We start from the raw sequence: 21902 nt of genomic DNA on the forward strand, positions 1-21902 counted from the left end.
AATGACTAGGGGCAAAAATGCCCAAATGTGGGCTCGAGGTCTCAGGCTGAAGAATGCCAACGTGGAAGCTGTGTTCTGTTTAACACACATCAGCATGGGGGTTTGGTTGATGTTTTTTTTTTTTAATGACTAGGAAAGGGGGTGAACTCATTTCCAAATGATAGATATAAGTTGTGGTAGAATTGGAAGAAAGGTATCGAGTGACTTGTTGGCAGTTTGGCAGTCAGTCTTAGAAACCATACTGTACATGCAGAGAGTGACCTATAAAAGGTGACTTGTGGGAGAAACTGGCAGCTGCTGTCAAATGCATCATAGGGGAACAGCAAGGAAATGACAGATGGAAAAACAAGTGAGAGACTGAATGTGGTAGGGCTCTGAAAGCAAAGATGGGAAGTATGATGGAGAAATGAGATCTGTTCAGAAGGAACGTGATTGATGGCATATTTTGGGCAGACAGAAAAAATGTTATGAGGTAATAATAATAAGACCTTTTTATTTTGCTGTTTGGATCAAAATGCTCTTTTTTCCCATTAAATATGATCCACAAGAAAGAGAGAGGACTTTATGTTCAAAGGGTTTGAAGGTGAAATAGAAGGGAATGTAATAATAAACTGCACTGGAGAGGAGAATATGCATTTAAATATTATGGGACAGATCCTGCACTCGTGGTTTCAGTACCATTTAAAGTCCAGATACCACTCTTATGTTATTTTTGTAGTGTATTACTGAATTTCATTGTACTTCGTTTACATTGCCCATATCATTTCAGTTACAAGTCAGTAATTTTGCAAAGTCTTTGAGCTGCCGTGTTTTGTTAACGTTCTTTTGTAATGTTGAAAATATCCTCAACCTTGATTTTGACATGGAAAAATCAATTATTTTTGTTTCAGACTTTATTTACCTACTTTTTTTTCCCCCTCTTATTTAGCTTAGTAGCGGATTGAGAAGGATTCAGCTGAAGGGAATAGAGGCCTTCTGCTGGAAGACTTTCTGCAGTTTATGCACTTGTTAACTTTGTAAAGAAATTGCAGCCAGTACTGAATGGAATTCCCTGTTTTTTGTCTATGAGATGCTCCTGTTTCCCTTTAAGCAGCATTCACTGCTCATTCTCATTTCAGATGAGAATGGTTGCACCCTAAACATGGCCTGTGTTGTTTTTTTTTTTTCTTGTTTTGTTCTATTTTTCCTTTTACAGAGAACAGATTTACTTGTTTGCCAATATTTTCATTTTTTTTTACTTCCAATTTTGCATCAGTACCCATGTCATACGTACTTCACAGTTCAGTGTTCCCAAAGCGAACTTACGTCACACTAATTAGGAAAAAATAATGTAGCTGAGTTTGTGATGCTTTTTCTTCTCTCTGAAATGAAGCTGATTCTGTTGTTGTGAGCTTCTTCATTTTATCTTCTGTTAGCATTTTCTGGTCCCTGAGAAGTACTGTGACTAGGTAACGTTACAGCCCACATGAATAAAAGTATTTCCTGTTTTCTTGTCTTCACTGTCCTCACTGACACGCAACTATGATTTAGATGAATAAAAAATAGAAGTAAAACAGTTTATGAAAGTTGAGTTGCTAATGAAGCTCAGAATTAAGCCTTTTGTTGCCCCTCTTAGCGATCTTTACATGTATAGATGGGTCAGGACAAAGAATTCCAAGAGCCTTTACACAAGAGTGAAAAAAAAAGTTTGCAAGCTTGAAGGATTTACCATTTAGTGTTATGGCACTAAGGCAGCAATAAGACTTAAAGAAATAACTTTTTTTTTTTTTTTTCCTTAAGTAATAAGGCTGGGGATAAATCTCTGGTAAGCTTCTTTCAACTACACTGCTTCATTGAGGCAGAGCACTTACAAACTGTGAATGGCAGTTGTCTCATCTCCTAGGAAGATGTTCAAAGACATTTAAATCTCCAAAAGGTGAGGGAAAGAAGACAAGCTAGAGAAGAAAGGAGGAAGGGAAGAATAAACCATGTAATCTAAAAGCTTTCTGGAAAGCCATGCTTAGAATAAGTAACTCGTTTCTATTTATACTTCTCCCAGGGCTGTCAGATTTTTCTCACCTGTCTGTGAAATTCTGACTACAGCTGCTTCTTTTGAGATAGAAGGGCCACATCCATATCAACAGGTAGAAACTATGATCAAGATGGTTTTGGTTTTTGCCCTGGAGTCCTAGTTTTCAGTACCTCATGTCCAAATGACACAGACCAAGCCTGCGTTAGTCAAAGCAAACCATACACAGAAAAAAAGAAAAAAAGATCACATTTATATTTCTGATAGAACGATACAGCTTTATTGTTCATTAAAATTATCTACTGAGGGCATTAATTCAATTTTTCTTCGTCTTGGATTTGCTTCAGTGTCATCTGAAAGGGGGGGAGTTACCGGATAAATGAATCACTAATATAATTTCCTTCCACATCTGAATTTTCTGTATAGTTAATTAATTGTAAATTTCCTTTATAGTTGTATCAAGTTGGAGTGATGCAATTGTTCTGCTATTACCAGTATTGCAACTCATAAAGATAACATTGAAAGAAGAGTGTTAGGTAGGAAATCTAATGATGCTTCCTGTTTTTGGTTAGTAGTGCTGTAAACACTTGAGTATCTTGTTAAATGCTGGGTTCTACTGCTTTCCTGTTCAGCAGTAGCTCAGTCTCCAGGGAGAACAATTATTTCTCATAACCTTAAGCAGTTTTTGGGCTTTAAGGTATATAGTATTTTAACAGTTCTTAATATTAAAGATAATTCATTTGTTGAGGGGCACTGGGAGTTTAAATTTTACCTTTTTTTTTCCCTTCACTTGAACTGAAAAACCATTTGAGAACATTTTGAATGCAAATCTACGTCTTCCAAATTGTGCAGTTTTAGTCTTTCCATTATTGTACCCTGGAGTCTCCTAGAATGTAGGAGTTTGGCGTTGTTTTTTTTTCTTTTTCTTTAGTGAGATCTGGGGAAAAGATTGAGAAGTCAAACTTTAACTGTGCAACCTGGCAGTGTTCAGTATTTCTCTTCACTTGTTCATTTTGTCAGCTTTCACTGTAAATGTGGTTTATAATACTTTCTAAAAGCACATGTAATTTATATTACTGAAGTTCCTTTTTTAATGTATAATTAAACAAAGAGTTAGTGTAACATTATTCTGATGTGCCCAATTCTCAACAATGGAGTATTTGTGAAAACACTTTCTAAATGAGGCAGCCATCCACAGTCTGTGATAATCAGCTGTGATGGGACAGAGGCAGCTGGTTCCTTAATACTTTGATTGCAGTATTAGTTCGTCTCAGATTCTGAAAACCTGTCTGATCCTGTTAATGTGTTTAGTGAAGTTAGTGGAATAAATTATATATTGTCTTAAGATGCTGAGACATATTCAGGTTGTGAGCTGTTTATTTTCACTGTGCTTGCAGATTTTCCCCTTTTTTTGATGGCTTTTTTTTTCCTTTCTAAAGTCATGTTCTTAAACTGTTCATTTAAAAATAAAAAGGGGGGGGGGGGAACCTAAATTTGTTTAACACTGGAAGGATAGTTCTTATCTGGCTTATCATCATGTCGAGTCATTTCAACTCAGATCAGGATCTATTAGTTAGAGAGATATTGCAAATAGGATTTCTGTTATACAAATGATGCTTATGTTCAGAGTATTCTGTACATCTATTTTGCTTATGAAGAAATATTAAAAATGCATGTGCAAGCATGTTTTGTCATGCTATACTCTAATTTACAGAATAGCTTGCTCAAAAGAGAGAATAGGTATTATTAAGTCTGATCTGAATTGCTTCAGCTGCTGTTTAAATGTTTGTTGCAAGTTTTATTGCTTTCTAATATTATTACTTCAGATTAAATATAAAAGTTTCCCTTACTCAGTTCATAAACTATTAATATCCTCTGTAGTGGCTGATGAAATTCTTGATTGTAGTTTTCTTTCTAGAGCCGTCTAAGCCAAGCAACTAATATTTGTCCAGTGTCCCTGTACACCACTTGTGCTTTTGCTAAGGTCTTTCCAACGAGCTGAAAGTTCAAAGGGGAAAAGTATACCTTTTTTTTTTTTTTTTTTTTTTTTTTTTTTTTGTAAGATAAGGTTTGTTTTTGTTGCTTCCTTCTTTGTCCCAAATGCCAAGATACTATTTGTGCTTATTTCCTGACATTAGACCATGTCTGGTTCAGAAAACGTGTGAACTTCGGAGATCGCAGGGAGCTGGGCAGCGTGTGGGGCAGCTCCGACATAGAGTCCAAGCACTCGCTGCTTTTGCATTCTGGACTGTAGCCTCGGTTGCTAATGGCCCAAAAAATTTGATGTTTTCTGCTCTTGTATCTTGCAAGATATATTAAGTAATGCTACCTGGGTGGGAGTGTGGGCTTAGGATGGTCTTCAGAGCATAACTGTAGTCACCATTTTCAGGTGTGTAATGCAAGATGTGAAACAGATTGATCACAGCCTTCTCTTAGGTGTCTGTATTTTGGGGAACTCCCTCTTCCATGTTACATGTCATTAGCCTGGGAATGCTGGTACAGGGGGCAGCTGTGGCAGGCATCAAGCCATCAGGTAAGTGCAAGGAACTTCAAATGGAATACAACTTAAATGACAGAAAAGTCAACTAGAATCACTGAAAGCAAACTTCTGCTTGTGGAAAACTAGTGGGATTTTTTTGTTTCCTTCTGCCCCGAAGTTTGTTTCTGTGGTGTGAGCCACAGTACTTCAGTTCCACAGACAGGAAATCCTTGAAATGAGTGTATTCAGTGCTGGCTTGTCTGCATGTACCAGCTGTTCCCTTTTTAACTACTTAGCTTTAGAAGCCAGAAATTAAGGAAGAGCTTGTTTTGACTTGACTCTGACTTTTCTCACTATACACTGTTCGCTAAAGTTGGCTTTTATTAGCCTCTTGTATGATGTAGCTATTGGTGTAAGAAAGATTTAAATATGAAACAATGAATGCATAAAGAAAATGTATGAATCTATTTTAAATGGTTCAGTGCTGTGGCCATAAATTTCTAACACCATAACGTAACACCAAGAAATATATGAATGATGCCTCTGTTCAGTGGGCTGATGACTTTGAGGTTTGTCAAAGGTCACCATTATCTGGTGTTGCCCATTTCAACAAACACATAAAGATACATAAGTATATTGAGCTCGCAGCTCTTTCCATACCTCCTGTCAGGTAAGGAAGATGGTGCAAAAGTGTTTGAAGTGGGTCCCGGTTCTTGCAGCACCGCACAGCCTTAGTCCTCATTAGCACTCTGTAAGTCGGCTTTCACCTTACAATGGCTATGTTTAAGGGGCATGGGGAGTTGTTGTACTGAGTTGATGGTTTGTGGAATGTTTTGTGGCACACCAACAAGTTGTCTTGAAGACAAAGGCTTGGGAGTTTTTGAACTTGCATGTATATTTTTTGAGGAATTATGAAAAAGTGAGAGCTTTGGCACACTTGGAAAGCAGAGCAGTGTGAAAGCTTGTTTCTGCCTTCTGCTCTTCTTGTCACTTGTCTCAGGGTTTAAGACTTCAAAGCCAAATAGACTGCATTTCTGTAGTCAGCCAAAAGGCATCATAATGTGTATTACAGAGGGTAAAATATGATTACGTTTTTTGATCTTAATTTCATTGTACCCTCAAATCACAGAAAGTTTCCCCATTTTCAGATGTTTCAGTATATCACCAGTAGTGTAAGCTTCCTACAAATAAGGAGAACTTTTGTAATATACTGTGAAGGACAAACTGTATGGATACTATCTTGCTCCAAACTGAAGATAATGAAAAGTATTCCAGAAAATCTTTGTCATAATATACCCAGAAGAAAAGGCATCTGAGCTTACAAGGAAAGTGCATATAGCCATGTGGCCAGTAACAGGCTTTTTTCAGTGCAATTTGACGTAGACTTCTAAATAATGGATTTTGCTCTGGAAAGTTTGTTACATCTTATTTTGGGGCAGAAATACCACATCATTAGTTTGCTTTGCTGTTGCTTTCACTGCAGAGTTTCCTGTGTTATTCCATGCAAATACTTCAGTTTGACAGCCCAGATAAACAGAAGCCAGACACTCATACCCAGAAAAAATCCCTGAACTCCAGTCTAGGGCAAAGATAAAGAATCCAGGCTCTTTCAGCTCTGTGAGCAGACGTTGACCAGTGGACAAGATTTTGTGTGACTAAGGCGGTGATGTTTTCTGTTCTGACATAATTGCTTAACAGAAACATTAATATTCTTATTTTTCTCTGAATGCAAACATAGTTATTTAGGAAGTGAATAATGTTAAAAACAAAGGAAAAAAAGAAAAAAGAAAAAAAAAAAAAAGCTAGGTTTGTTTAAATCCTGTAACATACTGTTTCACACTTTCAGAAGATTAATGTAGACTGGGATTTTTCCAGGAGGCCCAGAGGAGTTGGATGTCTAAGATCCCATGGAGTCAGTGAATGCCAGCCACTTACTTCCCCATTTTCTCCACAAATCCAGGCTTAAGTGGCCTTGAGTTTGTGTTGTAGTGAGACTTACTACATAGTGTTCAAGTTATGTATTAAAACTGGCTTACAGAACCCTTATTTTTTTTAAATTATTTTATTTTGACCAACATAATGAGCCTGTGAGTAGATTCTTTCTGAGCTGATTGATGCAAAGACTGGGATTCCTCTCAGCTCCTAAGATAAGTAACTGTTTCATCTTGAGACAGAGGTGATGGGAGAGCAGAAGACTGTGTAGATTGGACAATTTGATTTGAAATCATTTGTTGCAAAAAGCATTAGGACTCCAGAGCAATTTTTTTTGTATGCTGTCCTCCACTAATATGTTTAGTCTCCTTCATAAGTGAGTGTTAAGCATGTGCTGTGATTTGATACTTCTACAGTATTTAATGGTCTAACCATTTAAGTGTTGCACTTTTCAATTTTGTAAGATTTGATAACTTATCAAAAGGCTCTTTGAGTAGGCTTGGATCCTTGCATTGGCACATTGCATGTGCTGGCTGAATCTGCTTTAATAGGGTATGAGAAGTTTTTTGGAAATTACTGTAAGCTGCATGTAAATTGCAGTCTGACTATTTTAAGGCAATGAAAGTGAATGTTAAAATGTTGTGTATTTTATTATTTATTTATTAAACACTGCAAAAAAAAAATATGAAACAAAAACTCAACAAATTACATGCAAAGCATTTAAGTGAAAAACTGTGATTGAACGTAGTCAGTCTCGTGCCATCATTGAGCCAAGATAACGTTATCTCTTTTAACGTGCCAGTGTCAGCTTTTCACTGCTTACCTCTGATATACTTAGGAATTTCATGTTGGCCAGACTGATAACATTCCTCCACTACCTGTTTGTTTCATGCACTTCCTTTTAATTGTCTTGTTAAAAAAATGATGGTAATTTAGCTTAGGGAAAGAAGATGGAAGGAAGGAACCTGCTGAGCTAGACAGACTTACAGTAAAAAAAATGTCCTCAGTGTATACCAGTGGTGCACAACAATAGAATCTTAAAGAAAGTACTGAATCATGTAGGATTGTAGCTTCTTGTTCAGATGCATGTTTTCTGGAGGAAGTTGTGCAGGGAGGTTGGTCGCATTAGTGGTCAAAGTAGAGGTAATAAAAGGTCATGTTGACAGGGCTGTCATTTAGACTTTAGGATACTTGGCTTTAATTCTGTAGTGTGTCCTCCTGTGACCCCGGCTGAGTCAATGTGATACCTCTTCATTAGATTCAACTTGATCTTGTCTCATGCGAGATGAAAAATGCTGCAACCTCGTGATGTAAACCATGAACTAGTATTAACTCTGCTGCTTCAAATTTACTTAAAATGATTGAATTTTGCCCCAGCAGTTTTTATACCAGAACACGGATATCATTAGCTTTCTTGCAACTGTTGTATGGGCAGTGTAATTACTGTATCCTGTGCTCATGCTAGGAGCGTGTTCTTGTGGCAGTTCATGATTCACGTGAGGTTTGCACAGCAAGGTGGTCCAGTTGTCTTCTGAAACATTTAGAAAGTTGAGGAAAAAAAGGCACTGAAACAGCGCATGGGCGGTAAGCTCAGGTCCCCTCTGCATGAAGTCTGTCAATGTATGTGGACTACATCGTGTCAGCTGCTAGCAGTAAATCTCTGCTGTCCTGTCTCTCACCCTCAGGGCTGCTCTCACTTAAGCTGGGTTCTTCTAAGGTAGCACTTCCTTTTAGAGTAAATTTGAGGGAAGGGAGAGCGAGGCCTTCATTGAAGAACTTGGATTGTATCCTTTTTGGCTAATCCATGCTTCCCTATTTTTGTCAGTTCTAAAACCCTGTGTATTGTGGGTGCATGATGCCACCAGAGAGTATGTGTTGGGGGCATGCTGGTGGTGAGGCTCTTTGCACTGGGTATCCCTCAGGGCAGCCCAGCTCAAGAGGAGGCCACGATTCATGTGCTGCCACGATGGTGCCTGAGTGGGAAACAAGCTGTGAACTTCATATACAACATGATGTCAAGTGATGTCAAGTGACCTGGTTCTGTTTTATTCTGTTAGTTACGTGAAGGCAGCAGACCACTGGTACTTCTGAGAGCAGTTGATACCAGTCTGTGCAAGGACTGTTAAGAATACAACAGGAAAAAGTTGGCGTCATTGCTGTTGCTGATAGTGTTTATCAGCAGACAACACTGTGTTAGAAAGCAAATAAAGGGAAAAGAGATTTCAAAATTACTTTCTTTTTTAAAGTATAGATTGAGGAAAATGAAAGACCAAAGTGCAGAACAAAAAGGCACTTGAATTTTCTAGAGTCAAATGATTTTAATAGAAAAGGGTCTGATAGCATTCATAAATTATTCAATCATATATGTGCTCAGTTACTTCATCACTTGAAAAGGGATATCAGAACTAACAGTCATTTTAGTTTTGGCACTGCTATTCAATCAAAGCCTGGCTTCATGCAATTACCATCATTTGAAACTGATATGTTGTACCACAAAAGCAGAGAAAACCAAAATAATTTTTGTCAATGAAGACTGGGAACATGCAATATTGTGAATAGAGTATTCCAGATTTTAATATTAGGTATAAACTGTCAGGGGATTGTTGTCATAATGTATTTTGCAGCGTATCTTGTCCTGTAAGACACTGGTGGAAATTTTAATGATTGTGATATTTATTTCCTCACATTTTTAGAAGGAGACAAAGGATTGTAACTGCAGATGTAACTTTCTGAGGCACCTTCTTTACTTTACTGCTTCCCTCCTGGAAATCAGTGGGCTGTGCTTTCCTGGCTGGGTGTTGCATGGTGCTGCTCATGATCTCTTACTCAAAAAGTCCCCAGGCCATTTATGGTGGTTTTAGACCTTTATGCTCACATTCCTAGTCCTTAAGCATGCAACTTATTTCTCTTCCTGAGCAGTCAGTCCAGAGTTCTACAGCAGGTTTGATTAAACATGCTACAAGACAGTGTTTGGGAGGTGTAAGTATGGAGAAGACCACAATCAATTCAGTTTTTTTTCATCCCAGTACATTGGTATTAAAGATGGTCTGTCTGCAGAAGAATGACTTTTGAAAAGAAGTCTGTGTGAGACATTTTCATGCAAGTATGTACACGTTTAGATTTATTTGTAGTTAGGGTCTCTGTGGAGAAAAAGATGAAAAAGGCAGCAGTGAAGAGCATGCTAGGAAGTTTCTTCAAGCTTATTTTTCTCCCTACATCACGTCAGAACACAGCTGTCAGTAGTTGAGAAGATATTCTCAAAGGAGCCTCCTGGTATACTTTAAGGTGATATTTTAATCACCTTTGTTTTGCTAGCTTGCATCCTGTAGACACGTGCTATCTCATAACCGAGCCTCTAGGGTGAAGATGTTGCCCTGGATTGTACACATTAAAGAGCTTCACAGGGAGCTGGCAGGATCGAAGGAAAAGAACTTTCATGTCTTCGGCCCTTCTGATTAAAATCTCACTGATTAAAAGGACAACTTACAGGAAAAAAAATGTTAATCATTTCAAAAAATCTGTTGCAGCCTAATGAGGTTCACTGTGGAATGTATAGTGGCCTACATTTAAGAAATCCTATTAAAGGCAAGCAAATGTTCACAATCCTTTTCCTTTTTTTTTTTTTTTTTTTTTAAAATTTCCAGTTCCACACCTACGTGGTCACGAAGGCGGTTGGACTTAATTACCAAAATGGTGTCTGTATGTCTTTGATGCCAGGAAGTCTGTTTGCCAAGGTTATGTACAAATCTATCTTCTGATAACCAGCTCAGTGTTTAATTCATGATTTCTGCATTGTGAAATGCATTGACTGACACTGATTGCAGAGCTGAAAATTTTGGTGTTTATCCTGACAGTTAGAATAGGCAGTAAAATAATTCTCTGTAGCATTTCCTTCCTTTCCCCTTGCCTTTACACTTGATGCGAGTTCCATATACAGCATTGAATAGATGTAAGGACAGGAAATGTTGATTAAATACTAATGGAACCGGCTTCCTATGCTATTAATAAAAACATGAGTCATGTTTTAAGAATTTGCAGTTGGATCCCTGTAACTTTTGGTATTTCTGTTGTAATTGTTTTCAGTAATTACGTTCTCCAGTAACACAAAAGTATGAGTGTATTAGTATAGTATAAGCAATAGCAATGTATACGTTTGTATAAATCCATTGTAGTGTAGATGAATCATAATCACAGCATGTAAGTTTTCTGACATGGTAGATACACTTCTAAATTTATTTTTATTTTATTTTTTCAACTCTTTTTTCAACTGTCCAGAAATACATCTTTCCTCTTTAAAACATAGTGGGAGTAAAAGAATGGAATAGGGAAGACAAGTTAAGTCTCTTACAGTGTAACAACAGCCAGACAAGAAACTGAGTGCATGTAGTGTCTCTTAGGTTACTCATTTAAACACCCAGTTTAATGCTGCTCATGTTTTAAGCACAAAACTTTGAAACCGGCTTTGTAAAGTTTGTTTTTGCGTGAAATAGAAAAGTAAATTGGGCTGGGAAAACCAACTTTTTCTAGTTTTTCCTTCCTGTGATAAGGAGGTAAAATGCTTGGTCTACTTTTTGGGAATGGTGCCTCTCATTCTTGTTTTTGTTGGAAATCCCTGCTGGATGAGAGAACTGAATTTTGAGTTAACTTCATTATTTTATTAAATTATTTTTGTTATAGTTTGTCTGGCTCACAAGTTCAAGGGAAATGGAAAATAGGTATTTCAAATCTTTTTTACTAGTTGCTCAAATTTTACTCTTTTGTCCCTTTCAGCATTAGTCCCATCTATTTCCAGTTGTCTGAAGTGACAAACTGTTCAGTAGTTTATGACATGTAAGCACTCCGTTGTCGTTTGTTTGAAAATCTCACTGTGTCTGTTATTGGAAGCGAATTAGAACATTTGAATGTATGTGTTCTGTGTGACAAGGAAATACATATACTGTAAAAATAATGTTTTTTAAATAATAATGAAAGCCTCAAAATCCTTCTTTCTTCTTATATGCTTAAAAGAAAAACAAAGTAGTAGGGTTTTGGTTTTTTTTTGTTTGTTTGTTTGTTTCCATTTTGGAGGTAGTCTTTAATGTGACTTCTTCCTTTTCTTTGTAATTATAAAAATATGGAAATTATTACTTTTATTGCATAATGATTAATCAGATTGTTTTGTTCTAAGTACCGTGAACTCTCTCCAGTGGACCCTTCCCCACCACCCACCTTTCTCAACCAAAAAAGATTGTTCATTTGATCCAGTAGGTGTAGAATCTTTGGAAGAACATACGCATATTTGACATTCTTTTCTTTGTTGTTTTAGCCCTGGTGATGAAAGAGTTGTTATAGACTTTCACATTAATTAGAGCAACTGCAGTCCAGATGAATGTTTTTAATGCAGTAGTTTTCATGATGCTTAGCTTGTGCAGGAGTAAGAAGATGAAGGGGGCTGTTATAGAGTTGCTACAAAGTATCTCTTAATAAGAGCAGAGCTCTGAAAGATGGTTTCCATAGTGCTGCTGTGTGACAGCCTTGGAAACCTGTTCTACCGCTTGCTTTGGTGCTAAGTGTTGGGTTTGTTAGCAGAGCGTGGTGCCGGGCATTTCTAATCTGAGGAGATGCTGCTTAGCTTGACCTATAGATGGCCCCTGCATTTCACTGGCTTGAAGATGCAAACAGGTGGCTACAACCCAGCACAGCCTGTGCCTGGTTCAGATCTTGGCTCCCCATCTGGTGGAAAAGGCTGGCCACAAGGAGCACACCTACAGGCAGAGGAGCAGCAGCACTGTGCATGAAGACCAAGAGCTCTGTTGAAATACAATTTAGAACAGACACCCCAGCACCCTCACATATTTTTATTGTGGATTCTCCCTTTTTGGTGAGGGAAGGTTTAGGCAAACTCATGTGACTGCTTCCAGGGCCTGACTTCAAGTTTTCCGATACTGAAAGTTTTTGGAACTGACTTGTTCCACTGACTGGCAGAGCGAAACCCTATTAGCAGATTCCCAGAGCAGGAATGTGCAGAAACCATGCAAGGAAATTGAAGTGACTCATCTATTCTGTGGTTCTTCCGGATGGTTTCTTGAGATTTGAGTGTCCCACCCAATTCTCCTTGGCATTAGAACTTCAACAATGAACCTACACAGACCATAGAAAAAACTCATGTTCCCCAGATGTTCCAAGCCATCAGAGAAGGGGCAGGGGTCAGCAGAGTATTGCGGTGGGTAGAGCTCCCATAGGGGCTGTGCTACTTTGGGTTATAATCGAAGCATGAATGTGCAGAGGTCAGGATGAAAACTCTAGTTCTTGGGTACGTAACCTTTATTAGCGTTGGAAAAGTTTCTCACTGAGGTCATCTGACACTAAACTGTGGCAAGTGAACTTGCATTTTTGTTGGTACGCTAGAAAACTGATAAGGACTGGCACTTATTTGCTATCGTTTTCTCATGCTTACCTCCTCCTTACTTCTGCAGATATTGTTGTAGATTTTCTTCTAATCAGAAGAGCTTTTTGGTGATGGTCATTTTCTGTAGTGTGCAGTTGGACAGCATCAACACTTAACGGCTTTAACAAGTAGCTTCATCAAGTTCTTGCCTCTCAAACGTGAATCTAATAGGAAGCTAGAAAAGTGAAGAGTCCAGAAAAATGATAGTTAAAGTGGTCCGTGCCTCAGGACATGATGCATATAGCTATACCGTATACCATATGTATTTCTTTGTATTTCTTTGTGGAAAGCAAAATAATAATAATAATAATAATAATAATTACCCCCCCCCCCCCTCTGTTTAGTTCTGAGGTAAAGCTTTTTTTTTTTTTAATCAACCGAGGTATTGTGACTGTGGACTTTTCTTGGAATTCTGTGGAGTTTTTATTTTCCTCATTAAAATTTATAATTAAAAAAACAGATCAGGTTTTTGATAACCAAATCTGTCTGATTTTGATAATCAAATATGCTTTCTAAGTTCAATTTTTTTAATCTATTTTTCACAATAAGGGCAAAACATGAAAGCTCATCCTGTAGCAATTTGAGCAGTCAATAAACAAGAAACAACACAAGTGACCTTCGTCCCATTCTGCTATTGCACTCATCTGATTTAAAAACCTCCGTAGCGTCCCTTGGAGTAGATACATCAAGTTTCACAAGAACCTGTGGTTCTGTCTCATTCCCTCTTGAAAACTGTATTTCAGTTGTTTTGGTTTTTTTTTACTTTCTGATTTTCAAACTTATACAGCTCCCGTTCTCTTGCAGTAGTGCATTGCAACTCTTTCCTCCATTATTTCTTGTCCAGCCCTGTGTCGTGGAGTAGGGAATGTAGGACAGATGCTTCACGCCTGGCATACTCAGCTGTTCCTGGGAATAAAACTACTGCGTGCTACTGGCAAGGGCTGCTTGAGGCAGCACATGCTAGATCTTAAAATATGACCTGTTTGTCCTCAGTAACTTAACCAGTTCTGCTCATTTAGAAAGAAAGAGTTAGATGTCAAATTTGTGCAACTGAGTTTCTCTTCTAAAAGCTCCTGCTTTTAATGTATGTTTACTGCCTTGTAACCCAGGTTGCAGATGTAAAGGATAAACTGTACACTGACCAGTGCATAGTAAGGTGGATGGATAATGTGGCCTAGGTTAGTGCTGTATCTGGAGCTGCAAGTGATTGAATTACAGTGGCTTAAGAAGTTCCTGTTGCCTCTTCTGAGAGTTTTACTGCTACTGAACTGATCTGCAGCTCAGCTGATGGTGCACACCCCACCAGACCATTAAAAAACGCACTAAGTTGTGCTATTTTAATTACTGCTGCTGCACAATGAGCTAGGAGTTGCTGTCAGATTGCTTTTCTTCGTGGTGTAGCTATTTAAAGTTGCCTCAGCATAAGAGGATATTGAGTTTTGACTCTTTAATGAATAGCAATAGTGTTAGAAGTGAGAACATATCTGAACCTAGGTGTCTTGTTTTGTCTTTCCATTACTAAATCATCTGCACCAATAATACAATGAAAGAACATTTTTGCGGTAAGTCTGCAAAGACAATAAGATCAGGTGATCATGTGTATTAACTTTTATACCCTTTTTGTACGTAAAGTCTTCTTGCTGGATGTTCTATGGTCTGTGTACAGCTTTGCTCTTATATACAGTCAGTGGTCTTGTATACAGTCAGATCCATTGGCCAGAGTTGTATGGATTTTACTCAGCTGTTTGTTTTTCTGTTGGTTGTTGTAGATGTTGTGTGAAATAGCCCAAATTAATGGGCTGCTGAGGAAAAAGAAGCCATTGCAACAGATGGATAAAATGTGAAAAAAAGAGAGATCAGTGTAAGGGGGAGCATGACACCATGAGCAGGTAGCACTGGGTTGGATGGCACTCTGAACAAGGTTGGCTTGGTTTGCAACCTGGGAACAATTAAGTAACACTGTGGTTGCTGAAGAAACCAGCCAACAGTTGCATAACTTATGCTTGTGAACAAATGATGCAGGCTATGCAATGAAATGTTCTTCAAACATTTGCTGATCCATTTTGAAACATCTTCAGAGTTAAAATTAAAGTTAATTGTTTGAATGAAGTCAGTGACAAAAACTATTTTTCTTTCTTTGTCTAAAGCTGCACAGAGTGAGGAGCGGCTGTGTGCATTTAAGGACCCGTATCAGCAGGACCATGGAATCAGTGAGAGCCGAATCTCCCAAGAGAATGGCACCATTTTGTGCATGAAAGGTAGCACCTGCTATGGACTTTGGGAAAAAACACGAGAAGGAGACATACATCTCGTAAAACAAGGTATGTGGCATTTTGTTGTAAATGCACTAGTTTTTGCTACTCTTCAGCTTCTTGTAATGTAGCAAATAAATCTGAGGATGCTCTGTTGCAAAACTGATTTTTTTGTTTGTGCATTGTACTAGTTTAACTTTCCATTTAGCAATTTTGAATACAAACAGAAAGTTTATTGAAATAAATGATTTCTGGAGGAGATTAAAGAGCCCAATGTACAGTTAAAGGAAATAAAACTCATATTACTCATTGCTTAGGATGTCCAGAGGAAGATAGTTGTCTGGTGTTATTATAAATTCAAAAATGAATGTCTCATTAAAAATGTACATTCGTGTCAATTGGGTGTTTGTTAAGAAAGGGAACTGCAACTCTTGAACAGAACTGTAACATACTGAATGTCGCTTCGTTATTTTTTTACTGAGAGTGTGATGGCAAGAAGGGGTTGAATGTCTTGCAGTAGCTAAAGATGAGCTTTGATTTCCATTTTCAGAGACTCTGATAGGTGATTTGGGTACAGGTTAGTGTAGTGTAATGTATGAACAGAATGAAAACTAGTTAACAAACATGTGTAGTTCAGTTTGGTTGCTTGCTTCTGCCCCTACACTGCCTCCTTCTATTCCTGGCACTTGTTCATAAATGATGCTTAACTGCCACTGACTGTATTTGAGAAGGGACAGTTGCTGTAGGAAGACAAAGCCTGCACTAAGCAAGAAATAAGTTGTGGTAGAAGATTCCGGTAAGATTCCAGTTGACAATTAAAAGGACAGAATTGTTAGAAATTATGCAAGAAGCACCAAATTACTGATGTGGTCTTGTTTTCTAGCTCTAAGAGGAAGACTAAGTCACAGTTTTGTCTAGACTGTGGATTAGATGGTGGTGGTGTTGTCTTGGTATCAGAGAAGTGGGGAATAGCATATGTCTGCTTAGAAGGCTCAAGAACTCAGGTTTTGTCGTACTGAGGTGTACAGGTAGACACCTTTGATGTTGATCTGTACCACTGCCTGTGTTTCTTCTCCTTGTCTATCACAAATTCTGAAAGAAATTACCCAGTTGTTGGTTTAAAAGATGGTAGTGAAATCATGAAACCAATTATGATAACTGTTTCCAGTCCATTGCAGCATATAATTGAGTATTATACGGTACTGATTTCTATAGGTGTGCTTAAATTGTCCATACAATAAAATTGATTTAACACCCCCTTTACAAGAACAATTATTTAATTTATCTTTTTTACAGGATGCTGGTCTCATATAGGAGACCCACAGGAGTGTCACTTCGAGGAGTGTATCGTTACAACCACCCCTTCCTTGATTCAGAATGGAACATACCGGTTCTGTTGTTGTAGCACTGACTTATGTAATGTCAACTTCACTGAAAACTTCCCGCCTCCTGACCCAACAGATACAACGCCTTACAGTAAGTCAGAGGTTTCCATTTCTGTCATTTCACGGTTGAAGTCATTTAGAGCATGATTTTTCTTTTGTGCACTGTAAAGTATGAAATGTGACCTTTCTAACTGTATGCAGCAGTGAAAGCAAGCAGAACAGATCTTTTCCATATAAAGTTTAATGTGTTTATTTATTCCATGATGCTCTGCAAAGAATGAGTTAAATGCTTGCAGGCATTTGTTTAGGGAACTGCTGAATGCATATTATGTTTTCTAAAATGGTCTTTAATCTTGGGTGCTTGGGTGTTCGAATGCCTGACTGCAGAAGCCTATGGGGATATTCAGAAGAATTCAGACTTATCTTAAAAATGAGCCAGGAAGTTTGTTAGAATTGTGGCACATTTCAAAAGTCTGCCACATCTATTCAATTCTGTTTCATGGATAGCTTTGGGCAGCAGAACCAGTCCTAAAAGAAGATGATCAGGCTGCGGAGGTTCTCTCTAACAGTCTTACAGTGCTTTGAAATCTGACTTTTCTCTTGTGTACCTCTGGTAGAGATTAAATTTGAATTAATGTTCAAAGAGTACTAGTTCGAGTAATTTAGTTTTCATTCAAATTAGGTTAAATATTTATTTATTATAAAATGAACATAGTGCATCAATCCATATCAATATATTAGACCTCTTAACCTTCTGTTTCATAATGAGTGTCATGACTAACACTCTGTGATGCTGCCTTCCTAGCACAAAGAAACACAGTTGTTTAACCTAATCTAAACTTCTGGACACTCTTCTAAATACAGACTGTGAAAGAGAAATTGAATAGAGGCAGGCTTGTAAATGGAAATGCAACTGCTTCAGCATGTTCAATTCTTTGTCATAGAAGAGCGATTTGCGAAATGAAGTTGACTTTATTGGGATGGTATTTACAGCAATAGAATGTGGAAAAAAAATAGTTTGTATTTTGGAATGATAATTCAAACAGTTCACATAGTGATGATGTTGATACTTTCAAAAGTATTTGTAGGATAGAGATGTTATAAGCAATCTGGGGCAAAATGAGGGCCTGGCATGCTAATGGGGAAAAAAGGGAAAGTAACCTTTTATTGGGAATATGCACTGGGTAAAGGGAGCTGGTAAGGTGTATGGCACCTTTTGTCTGATCATACTATTTGTACAGTGAGCATCACTGTTCGGAACCTTTGTCAGAATGCAGTACTGTGCAGTGCTGAACAGAAACTACTTGACTCTGGTAATAGTTGTGCAATAGAGCTCCCCAGATATGACTGGAGTTACTACTATGCAGGAAATTCAGACAGGAAGGAAAAAAAGCATGTAGTTCCTTTTCCTTCTCCAGCCTCCCACGGTAGGGAGATAAAACAACTTTGTGCTTCTATTAGGGGGTAGAAGTTACAGTCTGAGGTAATTTACTGCATGATAACATTTCCGAATAGCTTTTAGACTGAACTTCTAATACTGAAAAATCTAGCTCGACTTGCAAAGTGAGAGGAAAAACATTAAACGTGTAACACAGTCCTTAATTCACCCAGCTGTAATTGAGTGTTGCAGCATACGTTTCTACTGACTCAAACTGTTTTATGTTATTGTGTTGCCTTCCATTTTCATAATATGCAAATTTTGCTTTAGGCATAAGCAAAGTAGGTTGCTTTCCGGCACACTTGTTTGCCTACATTAGCTGTCCTAGAGATGGAGATTGGCTGTTCTAGCACCAAGGATGGCCTTATTTACTATTCTAATGTTTTATTTATAAAACTCTACTGCTGCATCTGTTGGAGACTGCGCTGCTTCTGGCAGTGTATACTCCATACACACAGCACTGTGGAGGCAGATGTTCTAGGAAGTTAGAAGTATGAACAAAGAAAAAGGTTACTCCACAAACTCCTGCAGTTTCTCTGAACTGGAGTTTGACTGTCCCTTTCCCAGCCCTTTTTACTCTTTCTAAAATCCATTTTGATGCTGTAAGATTCAGTTTTGCCACCTCGATACTGAGGACAAAATTCTTACATGTTCATATGGGAAATCTTCTGCTTATTTCAGTATGAACTCTGAACTGTACATATTCACATATATATATTTTATAAGATATTAAAAATATTGCATATGGAAGAATTTTTCAATGACACAAAATAAGATATTTGGTTTGATTGAACTATATTTATCTTGATGATACTATAAATTTCAAGGCATGTTTGAATAGTATGTGGTTAATTGTGTGAACCCTAATGATTTCAGCAAACAGTCAATCTGAAGGATCTGTGTGAACTGTTAAACTCTTGAGTTGAAACCATCCCCCCAAAAAATAAGATGTGAATTTGTATAATCACTTGGCTGTTATGTAGGACAAATAACAGTAGCACATTAAAAGATGTAACTAGAATATAAATGTTTCGAGACTACAAGTTAATTAAAATTTTCAGACACATTAAGTACAAAAAAACATTGTTCTCATCAAGTTTCTCACAAAAATTACACTTAGTTTTTATATCTCTTAGGATATAGAAAAAGTTTGTATCATAACCATATATATCTTCACGGAACAGAGTGCATTGTTTTTGTGTAGATTGATTCTCATTTTGTCAGAACACAAACACAGAAAATCTTGTCTTGTAAGGAAACGTTTATGAACACAACCAATTAAGTTGAAGGTGAACTGGTTTTTGAATCCTTAAGTTTAGTCCTTTTTGCTTCTTAATTTGCAGATGGTAGACAATCATACATCTGAGTAGTCATAATATTATTTTGTTCTATCTTAAGAGTAAACCGGAAAGATTCAAGTAGTTAGTGGTAAATTGGCTGTCCCTCCAGCTAGAATTTTGCAAATGCTGTAGGAAGCTGTGTAGTCTGGAGCCCACAGTCTTGAGTTATTAAAAATGCAAAGATTCAGTTACCTGTTTCCTGAAGTGCCAGAAGTAGAGATTGGAGCATGGAGTTCGTTTCAGATCTGAAGATTTTATCTGTGTAGTTTAAGGCTACTGAAATGCAGAAGTTCAAGAACAACCTTGCATCCTCAGCTCTCACTTTTCAGTCAGAGTGGGTGGAAATACTTTCTCATGCTTTGCAGAATTACCCCTGGATAGATTCATTATTCTTACATCTTCTGTTTTCACAAAAAGAACCCCACCATCTTAAGTTCAGATAGTGTCTGTATATAGCCTTTAACCCCACTTTAAAAGGGTCGGCTATTTCTTTGGGTAAATTGTTTTGAGATGTGTATGTATTCTATTGCCTTTGTCCAGCATTTATTTTGAGTCTCTTGTGAGCTACCTGTCCCTTGTGTCTACAGAATACTTTCCAAATTCTGAGTTAATTTGAAGGTAACTTCATTAATTCTACATTCATTCATAATGACCATTTAAATAGAAATTAAGCAACTAAAGAGATAAATGTTCTTCCTAATTGGTCATAGATATATTGCTGTAATTAATCATTTAAGTTAAAATAACATCGGGATCAAAACAACAAAGCCATTTTTAATTATAGTTTCCTTTTTTCCTCAAGGCTGCATTCCTGGCACTGCACATAAATTAATCTCACAGCAACTGAGTGTTAAGTGTACATCTTTGCACGATGGGTAATGCATTTGCAGGATACATGGGAAAAATCCCTGGTATCAAGAGCTGAGCATTGCTGGTTCATACTATTGTTGAAACAATATTGTTGTTTTTTCCCCCCCATAACAACAAATGGTGGCTGTGATTTTTAGAGAACCTAAAAACTTATTACATAAGAGCACTGAAATACGGTTATAAAGAAGCTGCTGCCTCATGTAACAAAGAAAGCTGGTGTTTCTTTATTCTACACCACTGATAAATTGATTTATCTTTCCACTGTACTCTCTTGGCCTTTCTTGGCCAGCTTCTTGCTACGCATATATCTGGTTTTATGTGCTCACAGAATTCAGTGGAAACTTAGCTAAGGAAAGCTACCATTTTTAAAATAATGTAATTATTAAAGTGCATGGCTAGGTCAGGTTAATTATGGTAGTAATGGAAGGTTTTGATTCAGCTATTACTTCTGAGAGGTAGCAGTTAGACTCATGTTGCTGTGGGCGTGTGGCCCAACCTAGCTTCACTGAAGATGAATTAGATCACGTCATGCTAATTTCTCTAAGTTGTAACACTGTTCTCTCTCAGTTCTTATCTTGGATTGCTTGTTCTGAGAGAGTAGCATCCAATATTAATTTGTAGTTGAACTGCCTTTTCTTTCAGCTGGATTTTTCTTGGCAAGTGCAGAGCTTGGTCAGCAAAGTTTTTAGCGGTCGTTTGAGCAGTTCTTCCATTTCTGCGTCATGTAAGAAAACACTGTAAATGAACGTTCTCCCCTATTTGTGTGATACTTGTCCTTCTGATGATTTTGATGTATAGAAAATGGAAAATTACAAACCTTTGCAATATGTCTGATCTTCTATTTTGAAAGATGGAGACAGGAATGGTCCACACGAGAATGAACATTTAACTGGGAATAAATCAAACACATGTTATACAGCTACGGGTTAAAATGCTGTATGTCATCAATGTATCTTCACTATATTATGAGGCAGGGAAATGTATGTGGGAAAATAGCAGTAAATATTAAGGCAGTAGTTAAGGGCCTACTTTTATTGTGTGTAGGAGGACAATAATATGCCTCTTAGGAAGTTATTTACTGTGACATTGTAGAAGTTGGAGTTGTAAAGGGAGAAAAAAGTAGAACTGAAAGTTGCTTTGGGGAACAAACAAACAGTATTATAGCAATTAATGATCGTTCTGGATGGTTATGTAGAAATTGAAGTGAAAGCCTTAGTTTCTGTACAGTCAGTAGAAGGTTTCACAAGTCACCCAAGATAACAGGTAATGCTTGTTGAGTAACTTCAGCTCAGTGATTCTCATTACAAACAGATATATCAAAAGCAGAATCTCACAAATTGCTGTTAGCAGCACATAATGTTTTAACTTCTAAGACATCATATTCTTTTGAGATTAAACTGGCTTCTTTGCTGAATTTCAAATTAAAGCTTTGATGTACAATTGGAGCCTGAGTATGAAGGCAAAGCCTTATGTACGTGTGAATATGAAGACAAAACCTTCTGTACGTATAAATTTTTTTCTCTGACAGAAACATTTAATCAGGAAGGTGAAATTGAAATGTGTTGCTTACACTGAGGTAGAAAAATTTTGGGGATATTTGGAAATGTTGTAAAGCTTTTACTATGCACCAAACCTACAAAACACTGAAAATTATGTTAAAGAAATGTTGGTTCTCATTTTAAAGTGGAGAAACATTTCAAGTATTATTTTTACTACCAGAAAACCCACAAGTTTTGTACTGTATTTCCTGCTGATTTAACAGTCTACACCA

At 37.4% G+C, this 21902-nt stretch overlaps 1 protein-coding gene across 2 annotated transcripts in view; it reads left to right on the top strand.

Moving 5' to 3' along the window:
• BMPR2 (bone morphogenetic protein receptor type 2) overlaps positions 1-21902 on the top strand; it is a 100294-nt gene that overhangs the window by 33203 nt on the left and 45189 nt on the right. For both annotated transcript variants that reach the window (XM_015868190.2, XM_015868188.2), the window contains exons 2-3: positions 14994-15167; positions 16395-16574. In XM_015868190.2, coding sequence (XP_015723676.1) covers positions 14994-15167; positions 16395-16574 — 354 coding nt within the window. The remainder of the gene's footprint in view (positions 1-14993; positions 15168-16394; positions 16575-21902) is intronic.

The sequence above is a fragment of the Coturnix japonica genome, chromosome 7 (genome assembly GCF_001577835.2).
Source record: "Coturnix japonica isolate 7356 chromosome 7, Coturnix japonica 2.1, whole genome shotgun sequence".
Classification (NCBI taxonomy): domain Eukaryota; kingdom Metazoa; phylum Chordata; class Aves; order Galliformes; family Phasianidae; genus Coturnix; species Coturnix japonica.